This window comes from Crocuta crocuta, unplaced genomic scaffold, assembly GCF_008692635.1.
Source record: "Crocuta crocuta isolate KB4526 unplaced genomic scaffold, BGI_CrCroc_1.0 scaffold402, whole genome shotgun sequence".
Taxonomy (NCBI): domain Eukaryota; kingdom Metazoa; phylum Chordata; class Mammalia; order Carnivora; family Hyaenidae; genus Crocuta; species Crocuta crocuta.
Genome location: NW_027529633.1, coordinates 1,675,482 through 1,696,693, shown reverse-complemented (window position 1 = coordinate 1,696,693; position 21,212 = coordinate 1,675,482). Strand labels below are relative to the sequence as shown.

At 36.3% G+C, this 21,212-nt stretch overlaps 1 protein-coding gene across 2 annotated transcripts in view; it reads right to left on the bottom strand.

Moving 5' to 3' along the window:
• Positions 1-21,212, bottom strand: part of SNTG1 (syntrophin gamma 1) — a 319,485-nt gene that overhangs the window by 64,680 nt on the left and 233,593 nt on the right. For both annotated transcript variants that reach the window (XM_077762285.1, XM_077762287.1), the window contains exon 13: positions 20,100-20,171. In XM_077762285.1, the coding sequence (XP_077618411.1) occupies positions 20,100-20,171 (72 nt within the window). The remainder of the gene's footprint in view (positions 1-20,099; positions 20,172-21,212) is intronic.

The following is a 21,212-nucleotide window of genomic DNA, read 5'->3' as shown; positions in this document are numbered from 1 at the left end:
TTACATGTTACTATAAATGTGGACATCCTAAGGTTATAAACAGTAGGAATTGTGGCTGGCCATTCGGTCTTGCAATCAAAAATTAATCCAAAACATCCCACTTTTAAATATCTTCAAAGAGGGGCTGCCTGGGTGGCTCAGTTGGCTAAGTGTCCGACTTTGGCTCAGGTCATGATCTCACAGTTCCTGGGTTCAAGCCCTGCATCAGGCTCTGTGCTGGCAGCTAGCTCAGAGCCTGGAACTTGTCTTTGGGTTTTGTATCTCCCTCTCTTTCTCTGACCCTCTGCTGCTCATGCTGTCTCTGTCTCTCTCTCAAAAATAAAGACATTTAAAAATTCTTATAAATAAATAAATAAATAAATAAACGTCTTCAAAGAATGAAATCCCAGTCCTTTGCTTTTCATACTGAGTATATAAAAATCATTTTTCAATCTTCTACTATTCCTTTAAAAAAAAAATGGAATCCTTCATACTGCAATTTATACTAATTTTTTCTTAATCTTTCTTCAGACGTGATTAAAATCAGGTGGTCACTACTTTTTAAAAAGTAACCTTTATATTCCTTGAGGGCAATTATCAAGTTGCCTCTTGGCATTTCCTTTATCAAACCAAATGGTGCAGATCATGTTGTCTTTCCTCATAGGTGCTATGTTTTAGCTATTTAATTATGATAGTGTCCTTCCACTGCAACCTCTCCAACTGTTTCCGAATCCCGCAAGTAGTAAAAGCCATCAAGTAGCCAGAATGGACTCATATGGATCTGACCTCCATGAGATATAAAGGGAACTACTGGTTCACCTAAAATTACATTTCTGTTTATATGTCCTGGTATACTGTATTAGTGCTACATCTGGGGAGATATAAAAAGTGCAGATCATTGTGGGAAATGGTATATGGCTAGCAAACCTCTCATAAAATGTGTTCAATTAATCCTGCTCATTTTGTCAGATGAAGGGGAAGTTTTGAAGCCAAACTGCTCAATGAATACTCATGAGTATAGTAATATAATCTCACTCCTGGCTTCTGAGTTCTTTTCTAAAGAGCAGCTCAAGATAAAATAGAGTTCTATTTACATCCCAGTCTCATAAGATGTTGCCTTTTTTTTCTATTGTTTTTTTAAACAACACAAATAACTTTCAACTTTCTGAAAAGAATTCCATATTGTACATACCCATTGCTGCCTCAGAACACATTTTACTCATGGCCTATACCAGTGCCCATAGTAGATACTCAGCTGACATTCAATCAAAATAATATTGTATGCCTGCCATTTACCAGGCACTGTCCTGGTGTGGGGACAGTCCTCTGAGCAAAACAGATGACCTTTCTGCCTCATGGGAATTTATTTTGAGAGTGGATAAGACAAACCATACAGCAAACCAGAAAATGTTTAACTATAACATGTGAGAGGCTGATAAAGCTGATTAAAAGCATTGGCAATGATAACCTCAAGGGGCACTGTCATTTATACAGAATTATATATATATATATAACTAATTATATATATATGTATGTATATATACGTATATATATACATACATATATATATACATATATATGTATGTATATATATATAAAAGGAGCTCTTTAAGGAGGTGACATTTGAAGAGAGGCATAAAGTAAAAGAGAACACTATTTAAGATATTTGGGGAGAATGGCAGCCAGTTCAAAGAACCTGAGGCCGATGTGTGCCCAAACATCATGGAGGGAGTTTGTGGCAGGTAGGAGGAGACTGGAGCAGACAGGTGGGAAAGCTCAAGGAAGTACACAGGAGGTCTTACGGTCCCTGGAGTCATTGTGGAAACCTTGGATTTTACTGTGAGCCACGTTGAAAGCTAACAGGGGGCAAGGTGTTATGTTTGGAAAACAGACACAAAAAAGATAAGATTAACATGGGTGAGACATGAGCCTGACCAGGGTTGTGACATTTTAGGGTGTATTTTGTTTGTCAGATAAGGATATGAGAGAAAGAGCCTTCAGGCTGGTACTAAGTTCTTGAAAGTGAGCGATCGGAATGCCGAAGTTAGCATGGCCATTTGCTGAGGTGGGTACTTGGAGAGTGGGAGAAGAGGAGTTTGAGGTGAGTTTCAGACATCTATATGGAGGCATCTAAAAGGCAATAGACTCCCTTATTTGGAATACAAGAGAGAGCTCTCAATAACTTCATTATTATTGGGATATATATGACATCTAAAGCAATGAAATTGGCAATTGGTTGGGAATATCTAAGAAATGAGAGTCCACAAAGAAATTAGCATTACTGAATTGTTCTGAGTAATGTTTGGTCCTTTCTTGTTATTGTACATAATAGCGCAAACATCAAAACATATGCTAAGAATAGATTTTCTTTCATACGTACAAAAAGATCATTATTGACATTTTTACACAATGCTGTTTAATAGAAAACAGGTTATATATGATATATATAAGTATATATATCAATGCATAATTTAAACTATATAAAATACTGCATATATATACATACAAATGTATGCTAATGAAATGTTTTAATACACATAACATTGTTGGAAAACAGATGTGATAAAAACAATGAGTATGGCATAATTCAGAGCCATTATTCATATGGGGAAGAAAACATATCTCTCTCTCCTATTGTATATAATTCTTTTCTATTCCTGTCATTTGAAAGATCATAGGACCTATAATATTCATTGTATCAGTTGATGTTTGTATGTCAATAAAATACAACCATATAACCTTCATAACTATGATTTTGTATAAATATAAAGCATGCAAGTATTTTTTGGTCCAGATAATTTTTATTTCTGAAGATTGGGCAAACACCTAGTTAATACCTACAATTGATTTATTATATAGAATTTATCGTATTCACTCTCAGATTATTAGATCAATTAATAAATATTTTCTTTGTTAATTTTTTTTTTTACATTTAGATGGTTATGACTTCTGTTCAGTTGAAAGCATTTTCCCAGAGACACAGAAGTATAGGAAGGAGACAAAGCAAACAAAATTATGTTTGAATATTTGTTAAATTCTCACTTTTCGTGTTTGTACGCAATGTCTTTAGGGTCATTCTGATGGAATTTCACTGCAGAGAGGAAGACTGTACCCTCTGTAGGGTCAATGCAGCCATTTACTGTCCTGAGACTAACCTGGGCTGGAGTGTGAGCTCCTACCTGCTCTGTTCTCACCTTCAGTGCCATTTCTATTCTGCAGCCCAATGCCTCCCTATCACCAGGGCCCTAGGATACTGTACTTGAGGACCATCGGTCACACTGGAGGCTGAAGACAAAAGACAGCATGTCTGGGAAGCGGGGACAGAGTGACTGCTGTCTCTCTGATAACAGTGCCCTCTCACGTTTTGGTGTGTGCAAGCTTAAATTGTCTCCAAGAAGAAACGGATAGCAATACCTACTAAGGACAACACTCCTTCATCCAATGAGAAAAGGTGAACTGATTATTCTTAGTGATCTGATGATATTCGCATAATCTTACACTCAGTATATTGGCCAACTACAGTTTCATCAGTCTTTTATCCTTCAGTCAAGAAGCTGAAGTCTATAAAGAGGTATAGACCCTGGAGATATTGCAGGTTCAGTTCTTGACCACGGCAGTAGAGTGAATATCAAAATAAAGAAAATCAATGATTTTTTTTTTTTTTTTGGTTTCCCAGGGCATATAAAAGTTACGTTTACGCTATAGCATAGTCTGTCAAGTGTGAAATATAATTCTGCCTAAAAAATGGACATGCCTTAATAAAAAAAAAAAGCTTTACTGCTGAAACATGCTAGCCATCATCTGAGCTTTCAGTGAGTTGTAATGTTTTTGCTTGTAGAGGGTCCCACCTCAGTGTTGATGGTTGCTAACTGATTAGAGCAGTGGTTGCTTAAGGTTGAGGTGGCTGTAGCAAGTTCTTAAAATAAGATAGCAATAAAGTTTGCCACATTGATAGACATTTTTTTCATGAACAATTTCTCTGTAGCATGTGATGCTATTTAGTAGCATTTTACATACAGTAGAACTTCTTTCAAAATGGGAGTCAATCCTCTCAAACTCTGCTCCTACTTTATCAATTAAGTGTATGTAATATTCTAAATACTTTGTGTCATTTCAACAGTCTTCACAGCGTCTTCACCAGGAGGAGATTCCATCTCAAGAAACCATTTTCTTTGCTCACCCATAAGAAGTAATGCTGCATCCATCGAAGTTTTGTTATGAGATGGTAGCAATTCAGTCACATCCTCAGGCTCCCCTTCTAATTCTAGTTCTCTTGCTGCTTCCACCACATCTACAATTCCTTCCTCCACTGAAGTCTTGAGCCCCTTCAAAGTCATCCATAAGGGTTAGAATCAACTTTTACCAAACTCCTGTTAATGTTGATATTTTGGTTTCTTCCCATGAATCACAAATATTCCTAAAAGCATCCAGAATGGTGAATCCTTTCTGGAAAGTTTTCAATTTACTTTGCTCAGATCCACCAGAGGAACCACTTTGTATGGCAGCTATGGTTTACTGAATGTATTTCTTAAATAGTAAGCTCTGAAAGTTGAAATGACTCCTTGATCAATGAACTGCAGAATGAACGTTACAGTAGCGAACATGAATGCAATATTATAATAGTAACATCAGAGATCACTGATCAAAGATCACCATAACAAATAATAATAATGAAAAGTTTGAACTACTGTGAGAAATACCAAAATGTGGCACAGAGGCATGAAATGAGTGAATGATGTTGGAAAAAAATGGCACCAATAGACTTGTTCAATGTAAGGTTGTCAACACTTTCAATTTCTAAAAAATATGGTACCTACAAAGATCAATATAAAACAAAGTGCAATAAGATGAGACATGCCTATATTATAGAAAGATTTGCAAGTAATATACGAGGATAGTAAAAGGAGAATACTATTGGATCCATACTCTTTGAATTGTTATATTAAGCAAGTCTTTAAAATGAAATTGCATGTTACACACAATACCCTTTTTGAAGAATCTATCTGCACATCATGTCTGTTGTCCTCCTTCTGCTGGTATTTGAGAAGACGGATCAATGAGTTGTAGGAATTACAAATAATGGAATCAACTACTGACCTCGAAAACATTCTTATAACTGAAGACAGTGGAGAAAGAACAGTTGGTGTTCAACTGGCCAAGGTTATATTTCCATCTCTGCTGTTGACTGTGCAACGATGTCCTGGGGAATGGATGCCACCAAAGTTCCCCATTGCACAGATAGAGGTGCCTGTTCATGGCTTCCACACAAGATATGGTTGCTGATACGTATTTTCCATTGAGTACTAGCCTTATCTCTGGTCTCTGGGACACTCTTAATTTCTCTTTCTACAATGTGTAAGGTTGTAATAGAACTGATGCAACACCCAGAGAAAAGTAACCTTCAAGAGTTATAAAGATAGCCAAATTCCAGCTCATCATCAAGGAGTCCATTTCCCTTAATTTTAAGCACTTGGTTAAAGACTGTCCTATGATTTCAAGGATGGAAAGGACCTCTCATTCAAATACTTATTTGTACTAACGTAAAACATATCTAGGCTTTTACATTTGCCAGAAAGAGATATCATTCAGAAAATGACTAAGGGAACTTTCATATATTGAACAAAATTAAACGTACTGCCTTGGTGGATAAGAATAATCCCACGTTAGGGTGGCATACTTTTCAAGAGCAATTTAGAGATAGAAATCACTAACACTTATTCAATGCTCATTAAGTACCCTTTCTTAACATACTTATTTGTACCAATAACCTTATAAGGTAGCTATCATTATAATTCCTGATTAAAGAGTGAAGATTCTCAAATAAAGAAAATGAAGCAATTAATCAATGATATACTGCTGGGAATCATTTGATCCAGAAGTCAAGTCCAGGCAATCTGATGCTCATTCATTCTAACATGTCACTGCTGTTTCTCTCAACCAACTAATCTGGCAATCATGTTAACATGGCATATAGAAACTAAGCAATAATAGCACATAATGAAGGGCTGAAGTATAAATATACTTTAGGGAAACAAAAACAAAAGTAGTAAAATTATCTATTGAAATAAAAGTAACCATAACTCCATTCATAAGAATTGTCTTGGTTCCTATTAAGACCATTGATTGTTGTTCAGAGCAAACAATGACAATAGTAAAAGAATGAATAATTTGTATAATAATGTGACAGGAAAATTGAACTTTATTCCATGTTTTGATAAAACAAAAATATATCAAATAGTTAACTATTATTTCCAAAACATCATAACCAGTATCTCCAGAGTATAAAATGATAAAACATACTCCCCTACACATGCAAATACACAGGTACCCATGTGTGTGTTTATATATTTATATCTTTAGAAAGGAAAATATTTCACAGAGATGTATCATTTTTCTCTCACACTCTGTTGGCCACAACAAATCAGAACCCTATAAAGGTTTTTCTTAATATTATTTTTTAAGTTACAAAGAAGGTCACTTTGACAAGATCTAACTATAGATAGATTTAAACCCCTTATGCTTTTGGTGGGAATGCAAACTGGGGCAACCACTCTGGAAAACAGTTTCCTCCAAAAGTTAAAAATAGAACTATAATATCATCCAGCAATTGCACTACTAAGTATTGACCCAAAGCATACAAAAATGCTAATTCAAAAGGATACATGCATCCCGATGTTTATAGCAGCATTATCAACATAGAAAAATTATGCAAAGAACCAAATGTCTATTGACTGATGAAAGAATAAATAAGATGTGGTATATATACACAATAGAATATTACTCAGCCATCAAAAAGAATGAAATCTTGTAATTTGCAATGACATGGATGGAGCTAAAGAGTATTACACTAAACAAAATAAGTCAATCAGAAAGATAAATACCATATGATCTCAATCCTATGTGGAATTTAAGAAATGACAGATTTTAATAGATGAACATAGGAGGAAAAAAAGAGAGAGGCAAACCAGAAAATAGACACTTAACTATAGAGAAAAACAGGGTTGCTGGAGGGGAGTTAGGTGGGAACAATGAGTTAAATAGGTCACGGGTATTAAGGAGGGCACTTGTGGTGATGAGCAACTGGTGTTATATATAAGTGATGGATCACTAAATGCTACACCTGAAACTAATATTACACTGTATGAAAACTAACTGGAATTTAAATAAGAACTTGGGGGAAAAAAGATGTAACCTCAAATGTAAAAATTTTTTATTTAATTTTGAGAGAGACACAGAGAGTGAGGGGGCAGAAAGACAGGGAGACAGGCTCCGGACTCTGAGCTGTCAATACAGAACCCAATGTTGGGCTCAAACTCATGAATCGCAAGATCATGACCTGAGCTGAAGTCAGATGCTCAACCGACTGAACCACCCATGCATCCCTCAAAGGTAAATTTTAATGCTCCTGATTTTATTATTTGAATAAAATGTGTTGGTTGAAAATATTTCAGTAATTTCAGAGCTTGGCCAAAACTTTTCTCCTTACAGATGTAACATAATTTTAAAGCTGCTGAGCTGATCAAACAATGGAATCTAATATAAGTAAATTTAATAAATCTGATTCATGTATGTCTTAAAAAACATGACCCACTTCAAAGTCCATTTTCAACAGTATATGTCCTGACATATTTCAGGTCAACATCATAGGCCTACACAGCCATTCTCTCAAGGTTGAGAGTCTAGTAAGGACAGAGAGCAGGCTGGGTCCCAAGAGATCTTCATGTGTCCCTTCTACAGCAGTGACTGAGGAGTCATCACCTAGAAATGTCTCTAATCGTCACTTCAACTTCAAAAAGTAGGGTGTGAGAAATAGGTGCAATTTATTCAATTCTTTAAAATATGCAAAGAGTAAGTAACAAGAGGTAGACAATATTCAGTGTATATTGCTGGGCTTCTCTAGAAAATAATATTAATCATACAAGTTGATATAAATCTAAAGAAAACAATAGAAAAATAACTAGCAGTATTTTATTAATAAAATGTATAGTAGCAAAAATGTAGTTATTAATAATAATAAAATGATATTAAAACTAGAGCTACAAATTATCTATGAAACTATATTTTATAATATTTATTTAGTTTTGAGAGAGAGCACAAGTTGGGAGGGGCAGAGAGAGAGAGGGACAGAGGATTCCAAGCAGGCTTTGTGCTGACAGCAGCAAGCCTGAAATAGGGATTGAATTCAGGAACCATGGGATCATGACCTGAGTGGAAGTCGGAAGATCAACGGACAGAACCACCCAGGTGCCCCTGATACTGTATCTTTAAAAATAGATTCTAGGGATGCCTGGGTGGCCCAGTCAGTTAAGCATCTGGCTCTTTGTTTCAGATCAGGTCATGCTCTCACAGTTTGTGAGTTCAGGCCCCAAGTTGGACTTGGGCACTGACTCTGCAGGGCCTGCTTGGTGTTCTGTCTCCCTCTCTCTCTGCTCCTCCCCCTCTCATGTGCTCTGTCTCTCTCTTTCTCTCTTTCACACACACAAAGAAAAAAAAAAAGAGAGAGAAAGAGAGAGAAAGACATTCCCAAACAATTTCAGGGAGATTTCAACACATTTCTGCAATATTCCTTAATGGATAAAGGCCTCAGAAGGGGCTTACACCTGGTTTCCACTAGTATTAAAACTTTATTTGCATCTTTGAAAACAAATATAAGATTTTGGAAGGCCAAACAGATTTAAGAGTTTGTACAATAGTAAATTTGCAAAGCATAAAATTTCTGTAAACAAAAATCCAAAATTATTAAGTCTAGAAAGATTACTGAAAAACCTAAAATATACCTGAAGGAATTTATACTGAATTCAGGATTATAAATAATTCTTTTCTTACAGGATGATTCCTTGAGATTGGCACCAAATTGATTTGGGCAACAAAATTAATTTTTCTAATTTCTAATTTATTTCTCCTTATAGAAAGGGTACATTCTGACTAATTGCCCATACAAAATTTTACTAACCAGAAAATTATTATAAAAGTAAGTTTCATTTATTTTAAATACTTTTAAAAATATTCAACTTTTTCATATTTTATGAATATTACATAAATTTTACCTGGAATATGTTTCATTTGGCAGATTTTCCTAACATAGTTATATTCTCATGCTTTATTAAGACTATTGGAGTAAATGATAATATTAGGATTTAGAACAGCAATGCTCCTAAATGCTTATTTTCAGAATTAGTCAGGTTATGGTTTTAATCAGACTGAAGGGGTATAGATTTCCGTAACATGAAGCTGTAATAATTCATAAACATATTGTCTTAAATCCACTTAAATGGGGAAGGAATGTCCCATAAATAATTAGATATTGAGAAAGAGATAGAGTGTTGGCATTTGGAAAATAAGATTAGATATTTTTTGCATATAATGTTCTTAAGGAGGAGAAATGACTAAATCCTTTTATTTCCACATCCCATTGCTAAAAGAAGATACTTGTTTCCTTCAAATAAAGACTCTAAGTTGTTTTAGAAGCTTTATGAAAGCATTTGAAGTCTATAAATTTTATTAACAAAAAGTATAAACACAATTTGAGGAATCCAGATAGGTTATAAGAGTCTTGTATAATTATTTAAAATATTTGACAAATTCATGTTTTGTTCACGTCTGACATAGAAAAGGCAGTACTAACGGTATAAGTTAAAGAAAAAAATGTAAGAATGTAAGAATGAGACTGAAACATGTGTCATTACATTGGACAGATGAAAAAGGTCAGAAATCTCCAGTCTGAGAAGAAAACAAAGCAGGGAAAGAATATTGAACTATACTTTGAGCTTTTAAGAGCATGCAAAGGTCAATAAAACACATTTCTACAAACGAGACTTAGGGGCACTTGGGTGGCTCAGTTGGTTGAGTATCCAGCTCTTGATATTGGCTCAGGTCGTGATCTCGCAGTTGTCAGATAGAGCCCCGGGTCAGGCTCTGTGCTGGGCATGGAGCCTGCTTGGGATCCTCTCTCCCTGTCTCTCACTGCCCCTCCCCCTCATATGCCTGTGCACACACCTGTAATCTCTCTTTTTCAAAATAACTTTAAAAAAACAAAAAATAAAATTAAATTAAAAATGAGATTTAATTAATATCCTAGGACTTAAAGATGTTTGGGGAAAACAGTTATAAATTTATGGAATTCTAACAGAAGAGAGAATACATGCTAAAATATTAATAAATCCAGGAAAATTCTAAAATAACAAAATAAAAGATAAAGCCATGTTTTTATCAATGATATTGTTATATTTTATTAAGAAAGGAGGCTGGATGTGAAGTAGCTGGCACTGACACTATGGATGGCAGTCACTCTCTTTGCTGTCTCTGTGGCATTCCCAGAGACAGAGATCAGGATTAGAGAAGCCACAGTTCTGACCCAGAGCAGACCCCTACCTTAGTTTATAGCCCATAAGCCTCTTAATAGTCCCCAGGAAAATGTTCTATTATCAGTGGGAAAAAAATAAAACACAGTTAAAGAAGTTTCAATTTGGGAAGTGATTTCACATTTCGGGGAAGTTTAATTCTGTAGTGATACACTAAAAACCTCAGAACCCTGGGGCGCCTGGGTAACTCAGTCGGTTGTGTCTGACTCTTGGTTTTGGTTCAGGCCATGATCTCATGGTTCTCAAANTTAATTCTGTAGTGATACACTAAAAACCTCAGAACCCTGGGGCGCCTGGGTAACTCCGTCGGTTGTGTCTGACTTGGTTTTGGTTCAGGCCATGATCTCATGGTTCTCAAATTCGCGCCCCACATCAGGCTCTGCGCTGACAGTGTAGAGCCTGCTTGGGATTCCCTCTCTCCCTCTCCCTCTGAAATAAACCTTAAATTTTTTTATTTATTTTTTTTAACTTTTTTTTAATGTTTTATTTATTTCTAGGAGAGAGAGAGAGACAGCGTGAGCAGGGGAGGGTCAGAGAGAGAGGGAGTCACAGACTGAAACAGGCTCCAGGCTCCGAGCTGGCAGTCAGCGCAGAGCCCGACGCGGGGCTCGAACCCACGAGCCGCGGGATCATGACCTAAGCGAAAGTCGGACGCTTAACCGACTAAGCCACCCAGGCGCCCCAAACCTTAAAAATTTTTAAAGAAAAAAACTAAGAACCCTATTCATTTGTAAATGACTTAATAAAATGCAAACCGATCGATACGTTTTTAAAGCCTAGTTATTACTCAAAAATGAAAACTGATACACATATATTCAGAAAATGAAGACACATCTTTTTTACTGAGGTAGTTTCCCTGAAGAAATAGGTTTTATCAAAAATGGTAATTTCAGAGTCATATAGTATCCTTTCCATGAATATATGTCATTGACATAAATTTCTACTAAAAAATGATTCTTTAAGTTATAGTCTTTGGAAGAACTTTTGTCTCTAACAAATCATTAGCACTTGCCTAATAATTTTATCATTACACTCTGATGCTACCTATTACCTTCTATATTTTGTTTCTCACTATATCTTCATTCATGTATATATTATATACCTGTGTATTATTGTATATTCATTTATCTTTGCTTTTATTTTAAATTATTTGATACAAAATTTTGAAGCAGCTCTTATCTGTTCAAAATGCTAGTAGTGAGAGTGAAAGGAATGATAATATGGGATTTAGTGCTTTGATCACCAATATAATTAACTATGAGATTCAGTAAAATATTTGATATCAAAATACAAAGATCATGAATGAATTCACTTATTTAAAAACTTTTTATTTAATAGGAGACTAGTCCATTATTTTAAATTGATAAAAATACTTTTTCCATTTATCTCTTTATTATACTCATTTTAATAATTGTTTTTAGTTACTCTGTATGTGAGCAAAATTTTAATCAGCCTTGTTTTAGAATGCTCCTTACCAGCCAGAATGCCTTTAGGCATGATTTGTTGTATCTACTCTACATGAGGCAGACTTGTTTTTCTCGTTGTCTTTATTTAGCAAGTCCTGAAACGTAATATTTTTGTTAGAATCACACAAAGAAATTTGCATGTGAATTATAAAGATTTATTTCTTGGGACATTTGATAATTGCCAATGTGATACCTCATCACCCTCCTGCCCCATAATTTCCTGTGTAGTTTTAACAAAAAGAACATTAGGATATTCACCCATATAACTACAATAAAACTATAAAAAGCAAGGAATTTGATATCGTATATTGTGGTCCTTACACTTCATTCACGATTCCCCAGTTCAGAAGCATTGTGGTGTGGAGTTTTCATGGCTCTTTGGCTACCTTGATGGGAACCTGGTCTTGTCCTGACTCTAATGACTTTGACACTATTGAAGACTGCAGGCAGGTTATTTTGTACACTGTGCCACGTGCAGCTTTGTCTGACATGTCCTTATGGTTAGAATAGATTAGATTCGATCACACTAGATTAAATTTAATTATGTTAGATTTCCCTGTTATTACATTAAATTGGATCAGACGTTTCCTCATGGTTAGATTAGGTTGATTACACAGCCACAGGAGGAATGTCACAGACCTGATCTTCTTCTAATTGTGATATTCTACTATCATACTCTCAGACATAATGCTTTTGATTTGTTCTTTAATAAAATGTTCATTTTGATCAACTTGTTAGGATTGTGAAGTACCCTGAAAAGTGACTCTTTTTCCTTTTGAAGTTGTAGTCAGTACAGTGTAAGGCGGTACTTTGAAGCTATATAAATGTTGTGCTTCTCATTAGATTTTCCAGTTATTGATTTATCTTTATGAGGATAGATTCATGGTTTCCTATTTTAGACACTGTATTATCATCCATTTCTACCATTTATTTTGAGGATCAATTTGTCCCAGATTTGCCCAAGTGTGCCCTTGAAGCAGCTTCTGCATCTTTTGACACGTCTCCATCATTCTTTGAGTACTTTCTGTTTTTCTGGGGCAATAAAATGATTCAATCTTCTCTTTTACTTTTTGTGCTGCAGTCAAGCCATCAGTGATTTTTCTCAAGAGTTCTGGCTCTTTGTGTTGGAGGATGGTATTAAGAAAGAGCTTGATGCTGGATATGCTCTTTGCTTTGGGAGACTCTGGTCTAGGTACCTTCAGAGGGCAGGTAAGGTCTGTATGTGCACACACATACACACACACATATGCACATCTGTATAAATGTGTATAAACACATCTGCATTTATTTCTATAGCTAACTCCACACACACACACGCATGCACACAATCATTTGCATACCAGTATTTATAATTATAATCCACCACTGCTGGGCTTATTCAACTCTGTCCTGCCATAAGTGCAACGCTCACATCTGACAGTGAGAATCAGGCTCCTGTTCCCTATTCCCCGTATCTGCCTAGTTGATCCATCCCTTCCCCCATCTCCCACCTACACACATCTGAAAGCTCTCCTCACTCAGCCCGGCCAGCCATATTTTTTTTCTGAAAATGATTTTGTAAGAATACCGCTGTGACTACACCAATCACTGTGTATATTTTATCAAGAATTTAAACTCAATAAATGTGATGTTCGTCTGTAAAACAGCACCTAAAAATTAAAAGGGAAAGATGATCTTTCAAAAAGGCTCGTTTCTCCTCAGTCTAATGCTGGCTCTGAAAGGGGTAGGCTTGAAATATCTACAAACCAAGTAGTCCTCCAGCTTTGCAGGGTTTGCTAGCCACTTGATGTTGGGAGGTTCATTTCTATTAATAACAGCATACAGTTGAACTATTTTGAACTAGGTTAGATACTCCATTCACTCTTCCTGTGCTTCCCCATGCATGACCTGTTGGCAGGACAATTATTGTGCCTTCTCCAGATAGATCCTGTCATTCTCTCACTAGGAGAATCTGACCACTGGAACTGAACTCCTAACATCAGCTGTAGGATGAGACCCAGGTTACATGAGGAGCTGTACCTGAGCATAGGAGTCCGGGTGGCTTCCAGGGGACATATAACATAGATGCCCGGTTGGGTATGAACTAAACACAAGGAGTAACTTCTTTTTCCTATAGAAGCCAATATTGTAAAGTTGTTTCCCTTTGAAGAGATGATCAGAGAATATACCCCACAATCATAGGGGGAAAAGTGCTAAAAACTGTGTTAGATGGTTAATAAAAAAATATAATGTACTTTTACAAATTTTCCAATCTTTATGGCATTTCTCAACTTTTAAAACTATTCTGTATTCAGGGGCGCCTGGGTGGCTTAGTCGGTTAGGCGTCCGACTTTCGCTTGGGTCATGATCTCGCGGTTCGTGGGTTCGAGCCCCGCGTCGGGCTCTGTGCTGACTGACGGCTCGGAGCCTGGAGCCTGTTTCGGAGTCTGTGACTCCCTCTCTCTCTGACCCTCCCCTGCTCACGCTGTCTCTCTCTCCTAGAAATAAATAAAAATTAGAAAAAAAAAATTAAAAAAAAATAGAAAAACTCAATATTATAAAAAAAAAACAAAAAACAACAACAACAAAAAAAAAACTATTCTGTATTCAGATTTTTTCTCATTCTAAATATTCACTTTCATGCCCAATTTTATATTCTTAGTTTTACAATTATTTTTTAGTAATGGGGCTCCCAAACTGAATAAGTGAGAGATTCCGTGATGTCTGGAAACACCTCCGTTGATCAGCATGTGAGGTCCTCTAAAGGCAGTGTCATCAATGCCGAGAATCAGTAAGGTGTCAGTTAACTGTCTAGAGTACTGCTTTTGCTGCTTTATATAAAGTATCTGTCGGCCATTGGTTCTTCTTCTACTAGTTTCAGAAAAGGTAACAGAATTCTAGCGTTTTTTTTTTCTTTTCCTTTTTACTCTGATCTCCATGGTGTTTGTTTCCTCACCAATTGTCCTTCCTAAATTTGAGACATGTAACACCTGAGATTTCCATCAAGCATGCGAGTAAGCAGGTGCGGTGGGCTCTGGGAAGGACATGCACCCTGGAGGTGATCAGGGTAGGAATGCTGTGTGCCCAACCTGCCGGCTGGGGAAGTCCTTTTACATCGGAGGACACACAAGTGAGGAGAACCATACCTAGACAGACCTGCCAGTGGGTATTGGCGAAGCTGACAGGCTTTGTAAAGTAGGAAACAGGATCATCAAATAAGATTAAGACTGAGAAGTATATGTTAATTTTGAGGCTAACAAAGAACGTTTGACCTAGGTTTTGGTAGATTAGGCAAGGGGACAGAACTCTGTGAGACAGAATTAAAGGCTTTCTTGAAGTGCAAGTCCAGAATTCAACACACGGTGAGTCACTTCCCAGCCACATTCAGCTACGCTGTCATCTTAGAGTTAGAACTCAGGCAATCATTTTGCCCAGAGTTGGATAAACCAGAGCAGTCAGAGAGGACGGGCCTCTGTAGGTATGTGGCTGGCATGAGTGTAATGACCACCGCTGGCCCTGGCCCGTCTTCTCCTCTGCTCCTCTCTTTGTCCTGCACCTCTCCAGTCCACTGCTCAGGACTTGTGGGAATGCGTGTCTCTGCCCCGGGACCTTTGCATCAGCCTTGGAGCTTTCCCCTCCCCCACTCCCACCCAACTGGTGCCTCTAATCTTGTCCCTGCTGCAGTTAGGAGGACACTTGTGGGGATGAGCACTGAGTGTTATGTGGAAACTAATTTGACAATAAACTATTTGTAAAAAAAATAATAATTGAGATAAAATTATTAAGGAGAAAAAAAGAAGTTTTGAAACTTTTGAGGAAGGCAAACTCAGTCACTACTCAGGCTTAAAATCCTTTGGGGGCTCCTTTGTTCTTCTTATAAGTTTTATGTTTCTTATTATTGTCTTTTAACAGCTTTTGCCCACCCAAACGCCAGCATCAGCTTCATACCTTAGGTGAATTACAGCCATGCTGAATGCTTTTTAGTTATTTAAATGACACATAGTTATTTATACACCTGACAAATTTACATGTTATTTCCTGTGCCCACAATGTCTCTTCTTCCACTCACCAAACCTGAATCCCAACATCATCTGAACCCTTGAATAATCATTTAGATTTCAAGTTCACTTAAGGCCTACTCCAGAATGCCCTTCCTAAATCCTTAATCAGCAAGCCTTCTTTTCCAGTTGTCCGGAATCCCTAATTCCGAGTAGAGTGCTTGGCACATAGCGAGTACTTCATGAATATTTGTAATGTGAACTAACTAATAAAAATATATAGATTAATGAATTGCTAACCTTCACAGCAACCTGTGCTTTCTTAGCGCCATTGAGAGAAAAAATTCAAGTCTAAAATGCCTAATGTATTTGTGAAAGGTAACGTATTTGGTAACAAAATTGTCATTTTTTTGCCAAGACTCTTGTTTTGAAGCCTTTGTTTTCTCACCAGTACCTGACTGGCTTCCTCATTTTCACCTCTTCCCAATTTATCAATGCTTATACTGACAGAGAAAAAGGTAATATAGTATAATATTTAAGAGCACAGATTTTTGAGACAGACTGCAAGATTTAAATCATTGCCTCAGACATTTACTAGCTATGATGAGTTTGAGCTATTTATTCAAACTTCCTTTGCCTTGGTTTCCCTATCCGTAAAGTGAAAATAATAACTGCCTCATAGTGATGTTGTAAAGATTAGATAAATTGTTATATCAAGAAACTGAGAACAATACCTGGCACATATGTGTGAACTGTCTATTCTGGGTAACTATTATTTAGCTTGATTTTTCTGATTCCTGGTACAGCATCATATCAGAAGAGAGAGGAGAGGGTTTTCTCTATTCATGGTCCAGGCCAGACGTTTTGTGGTCCAGATCATTAACTGTGTCTTCAAAATTGCCTGAGAGGGGCGCCTGGTTGTCTCAGTCAGTTACGCATCCGACTTCAACTCAGGTCATGATCTCACGGTTTGTAAGTAATAACCTTGCGTCGGGCTCTGTGCAGACAGCTCTAAGCCTGGAGCCTGCTTCAGATTCTGTGTCTCCCTCTCTCTGCCCCTCCCCTAGTTTCACTCTGTCTCCTTCTCTCTCAAAAATGAATAAACATTAAAAAAAAAACTTTAAATAACCTGTCTGAGATATCCCTTTCTGGAAACTGAAGTCTACAACATACACATCTGCACAGGACTGTTACCTGAGGACAGTAGGTAGCTGGATTACAGAAGACCCCACTTCATAACTGCTCCCCAGACCCAGCTGTCTGAGAAGGGGGTTCCTTGTCAAGCCAATCATATGCTCTGAATGCAGGAAAGTTATCCATTTAGCACTGAGTCTTATTCCACTTCTCTATTTTTGTGTTATATAAAATTTTCATTGGGGAAAGAATGTATGTCAAAGGTAAATGCATGAAGCACAGAACATTAGTGTTATTTGATTAATGGTAGGAGAGCTTTCTTATTTGCGTATCACAAGTGAGAGTAGAATTGTAGTTTATTGAATGTCTAAAAATATTTATCTCCAGGCCTCACTAACTTCTGTAAAAATTTTCCCAAAGCAACTAAGTAGCTTATAGAAAATTTTATGTGAAAGGATAAATGAGAAGTGCTCTTTGTTTCTAATTTGGGTAGAGTGCAAGTGTATGGGCCCTTCTAGATATTTGTATATCTTATAATGGCAGTATAAGTTGGTATGTCTTTTCTAGGAGGGAATTTAGTAGCTAAGCCTAACATCTTGAGTATGTTAAAATATTTTGCACTCAGGATTGCCAAAACTCACATTTTTGATTAAAGGAAATAATTAGAAAGTTACATAAAACCTGTGGCCAGAGCACCTGGGTGGCTCAGTCAGTTGGGCACCAGACATTGGCTCAGGTCATGGTCCCATGGTCGATGGGTTCCAATCCCGCTTCGGGCTCTGTGCTGACAGCTCAGAGCCTGGAGCCTGCTTCGGATTCTGTCTCCCTCTCTCTCTCTGTCCCTCCCCTGCTCATACTCTCTCTCTCTCAAAAATGAATAAACATTTTAATTTTTTTTAAAAAGTATGTGGGCAAAGATCAATTTTTTGCTATTTGTGTGTGTGTGTGCGCGCGCACGTGCGCCTTCATGTTAACTTAATGCCTGTGTCACCTTAATAAAATGTAAACACAGTGAAACCAGGGACTTTTTCTGCTTTTTTTTCCCCAACCATACAATGAGTGCTTAGCAGATTATCTGATATATATCAAGTATTCAACCATCATCCATTATATAAATCAAAGAGTCATTGTTGTGATGTCTGATAGAACAAATGAGGAAGTATCTAAGCAGCAAAAGCAAGAGATTGGCTAAATAAATATGGCCGAATGATGGGACAGATGAAATCCACCAAAAGGTCAACTTTTTTTCTATGTATATTGATTGATGTTTAAAAAATCTTAAGACATATTTTTACATGAAAAAGGTTACAAGCCATATAATTCTAATATTGCAAACAGTTTTTAAAAGAGAAATAAAATATTGAATGTTTAGATGGAACCACACATATTCTTACTCTCTCCTTTAAAATTGTCCTTACATTGTCCTTATTTCAAGTATTATGATAAACTGCATTGTTTTTAATGTTCAATCAGCGTTTGTTTGTTTGTTTGTTTAAGAGAGGGTTATAAAGACCATGTAGCTACTTGGAAAATGGTTAGGAAATCACTTAAGTCTAAACAAGAATACAGAAATGTGTGCTGGATTACCACTATAATAAGGATACATTAATGTGGGGCTAGGGAATGACTTGTAGGGAAGTGAGCTTCTGGGTTTCTTTCTGTATCTTTTCTTTCTTCCTCTCTCCCATCCTTCCTTCCTTCCTTTCTTCCTTCTCCCCCCTCTCTCTCTCTAATTCTTTCTTCTTAATGCCGCCATTTTTTCTAAAAAATTCAATTAGAATCGCATTCAATCATATTCAATTAGAATTTCATTAGCCATTTTGGTAATTATTTTAAAAAATTGGAGTTCAGTATTTTCTCCTTTCCTTCACACACTAGTACGTCTTTTAGAAGTTGCCAGAACCTGGGGCGCCTGGGTGGTTCAGTTGGTTAAGTGTCCGACTTCGGCTCAGGTCATGATCTCACAGTTTGTGGGTTCGAGCCCTGCATCAGGCTCTGTGATGACAGCCAGCTCAGAGCCTGGAGCCTGCTTCAGATTCTATGTCTCCTTCTCTCTCTGCCCCTCCCCCGCTTGCACTCTGTCTCTGTCTCTGTCTCTCAAAAATAAGTAAATGCAAAAATAAATAAATAAATAAATAAATGAAAAAGAAGTTGCCAAAGCCTTCTTTACTAACAATCGAGTCAAGTAGCTCAGAGTGGTTCTTCCTCCATAAATCCCTAAATAGAACTAAAACCATACCCGGGGATGAGCAAACAACGACCTATATTTTTATTTAGCTCTTGCGACGCTGTGAATGTCAGTTTTAATCTAGGATTATTTTATAGTCAAGAACAATTATGTACTCTTTTGATGTAATCATATTTTTTTTGTTTCTCTGCCATCAGACACTTTTGATACATTTCATTTATGTTGTAAATGTTCCAGCATTTTTTACTGAGTCTTTAACTAGAAGAAAATAACTGACATAAAATGCAGGGAACTTAGTTCTCCTTGGTTACACAAACAAGGTCAACCTTAACAAGGATTTAATTTTCATCTGTAGTATTTCCAAGCTTACAGAACCCAGAGTAGAAACTGAATGCAGATTGTTATTTAGGTTTTATAAATTATTCCTGTTCTGATTCTTAAAAATGGCTCTAGAAACCATTTGAAATTTTACAGAATTCACATGACTTCTTATTCCAATACTCTTGTGTATAAGACAGGACTTTGTTTTATGTAATAAAGTGTATATTCTTTGCATACTCAGAAAGATAACCTAACTCTGAGATTAAAAAAATTATCTTTCTTTGCACATGTCTTTATATTTTCTGCATTTTCTCAATCGTATTGTATCCAAGACTTTTTCTTTTGTATTTTACTTAGAAAAAATATGATAATAATTGAGGCTGAAATTAGGACTGTTTTCAATTGAACTTTCTACTTCTCCCTCAATGAACTCTTCCCAAGTTCCTTCTTTCCTGTCCCCAGATCAAGGGGCTGCAGTATCTTCTTTGTAATTACCCCAGCAGATATGAGGGTGTTTATATACTTCTCTGCACTCTGTCTTTTATATATATTTTTCATTTTCTTTGTCTTTATATTTTATGTCATTGCATCAGTTGTTTTCACAAGCTACTTATGAGCTCAGAACTACTGCTAAGGAAGAGCCAGAAAAATGTTCACTACTTATTGATCCTACCTTGAGAATCTTGCACATAATCTCATAAACTGAAAATGTTTTCTCTGCTCGGGTCCAGTCCCACGTTGTCACCTTTAAAGATGAGAAACTAACATGTCATTTATTGTAGAGAGATAACCTCTATTTCCCTTCTTTATTATACTTCTATAATATGGTACACAATGACACATTCCCATGTGCACTACATAGTCTCTGTTGTGAAGCTATTCTCATAGAAGTCCAGGTGTGGCATTTTGGTTGCCATTTCTCTTTTTTTCTTTCAGCAAATGTTTTATGCTATATGTAACCATGTCCATTTGCCCAAAGTATCTACTTATTTATATAATGTATCTACATATAAATACCAAGTATTTATATTTCACATACAGTAATTTACCTCCCAGTTTACCAACCAGTTATATACAAAGAAGAATGCTAAATATAAACACTGGCTTTAATTTTTTATAAAGGCATCATTTATATCAGGAAGTTATTTAAGATGTGAGCGTCTTATAACATTGTAAAGACACCAAACAGTACAATGAAGTTACTTCACTTTCTTACATTTGAAACATGTACTTGTCTGTCTAGTCATAAGAAATTATTCAGAGTAGGGATATAGTAAAATATATCAATATTAATGGCTTTTTTCTTGCCTTCTAGGTGCTTTGAACCTTGTGTAGACATAGTCATACAAAATAGCAGCAGGTCAGACTTGATATTTCCAACACCCTATGTAATATTATACCTGTAAGTGAGTGGTCTGGCAATTGATATTTATGCTCAATAAATATTTATTAAGAATCTACTGTTGTATAAGGTACATGTTTCCAGAAGAAAGACCTTAGGTGAAATAGGTACCCATACATATTTAATACAAAGCCCAATGACTAGAATACAGGATATCAAAATGCTGTATTTTTATTTAGGCAGACCTGTGTCACATAGATAATAAACATATTTTGACTCTCATAAATGTCTAAATAGAAATGCCTTCTAGATTTTTCTGGGATTATAAAGTAAATATTTAATGCCAGAACATATATCTTTAGTAAGATATTTTCAGAAACTTTGAACTGTTTTCTATTTTTTTTTCTGTATCTTATTTGCAAAATACAGGAAAACTTTGGTTTG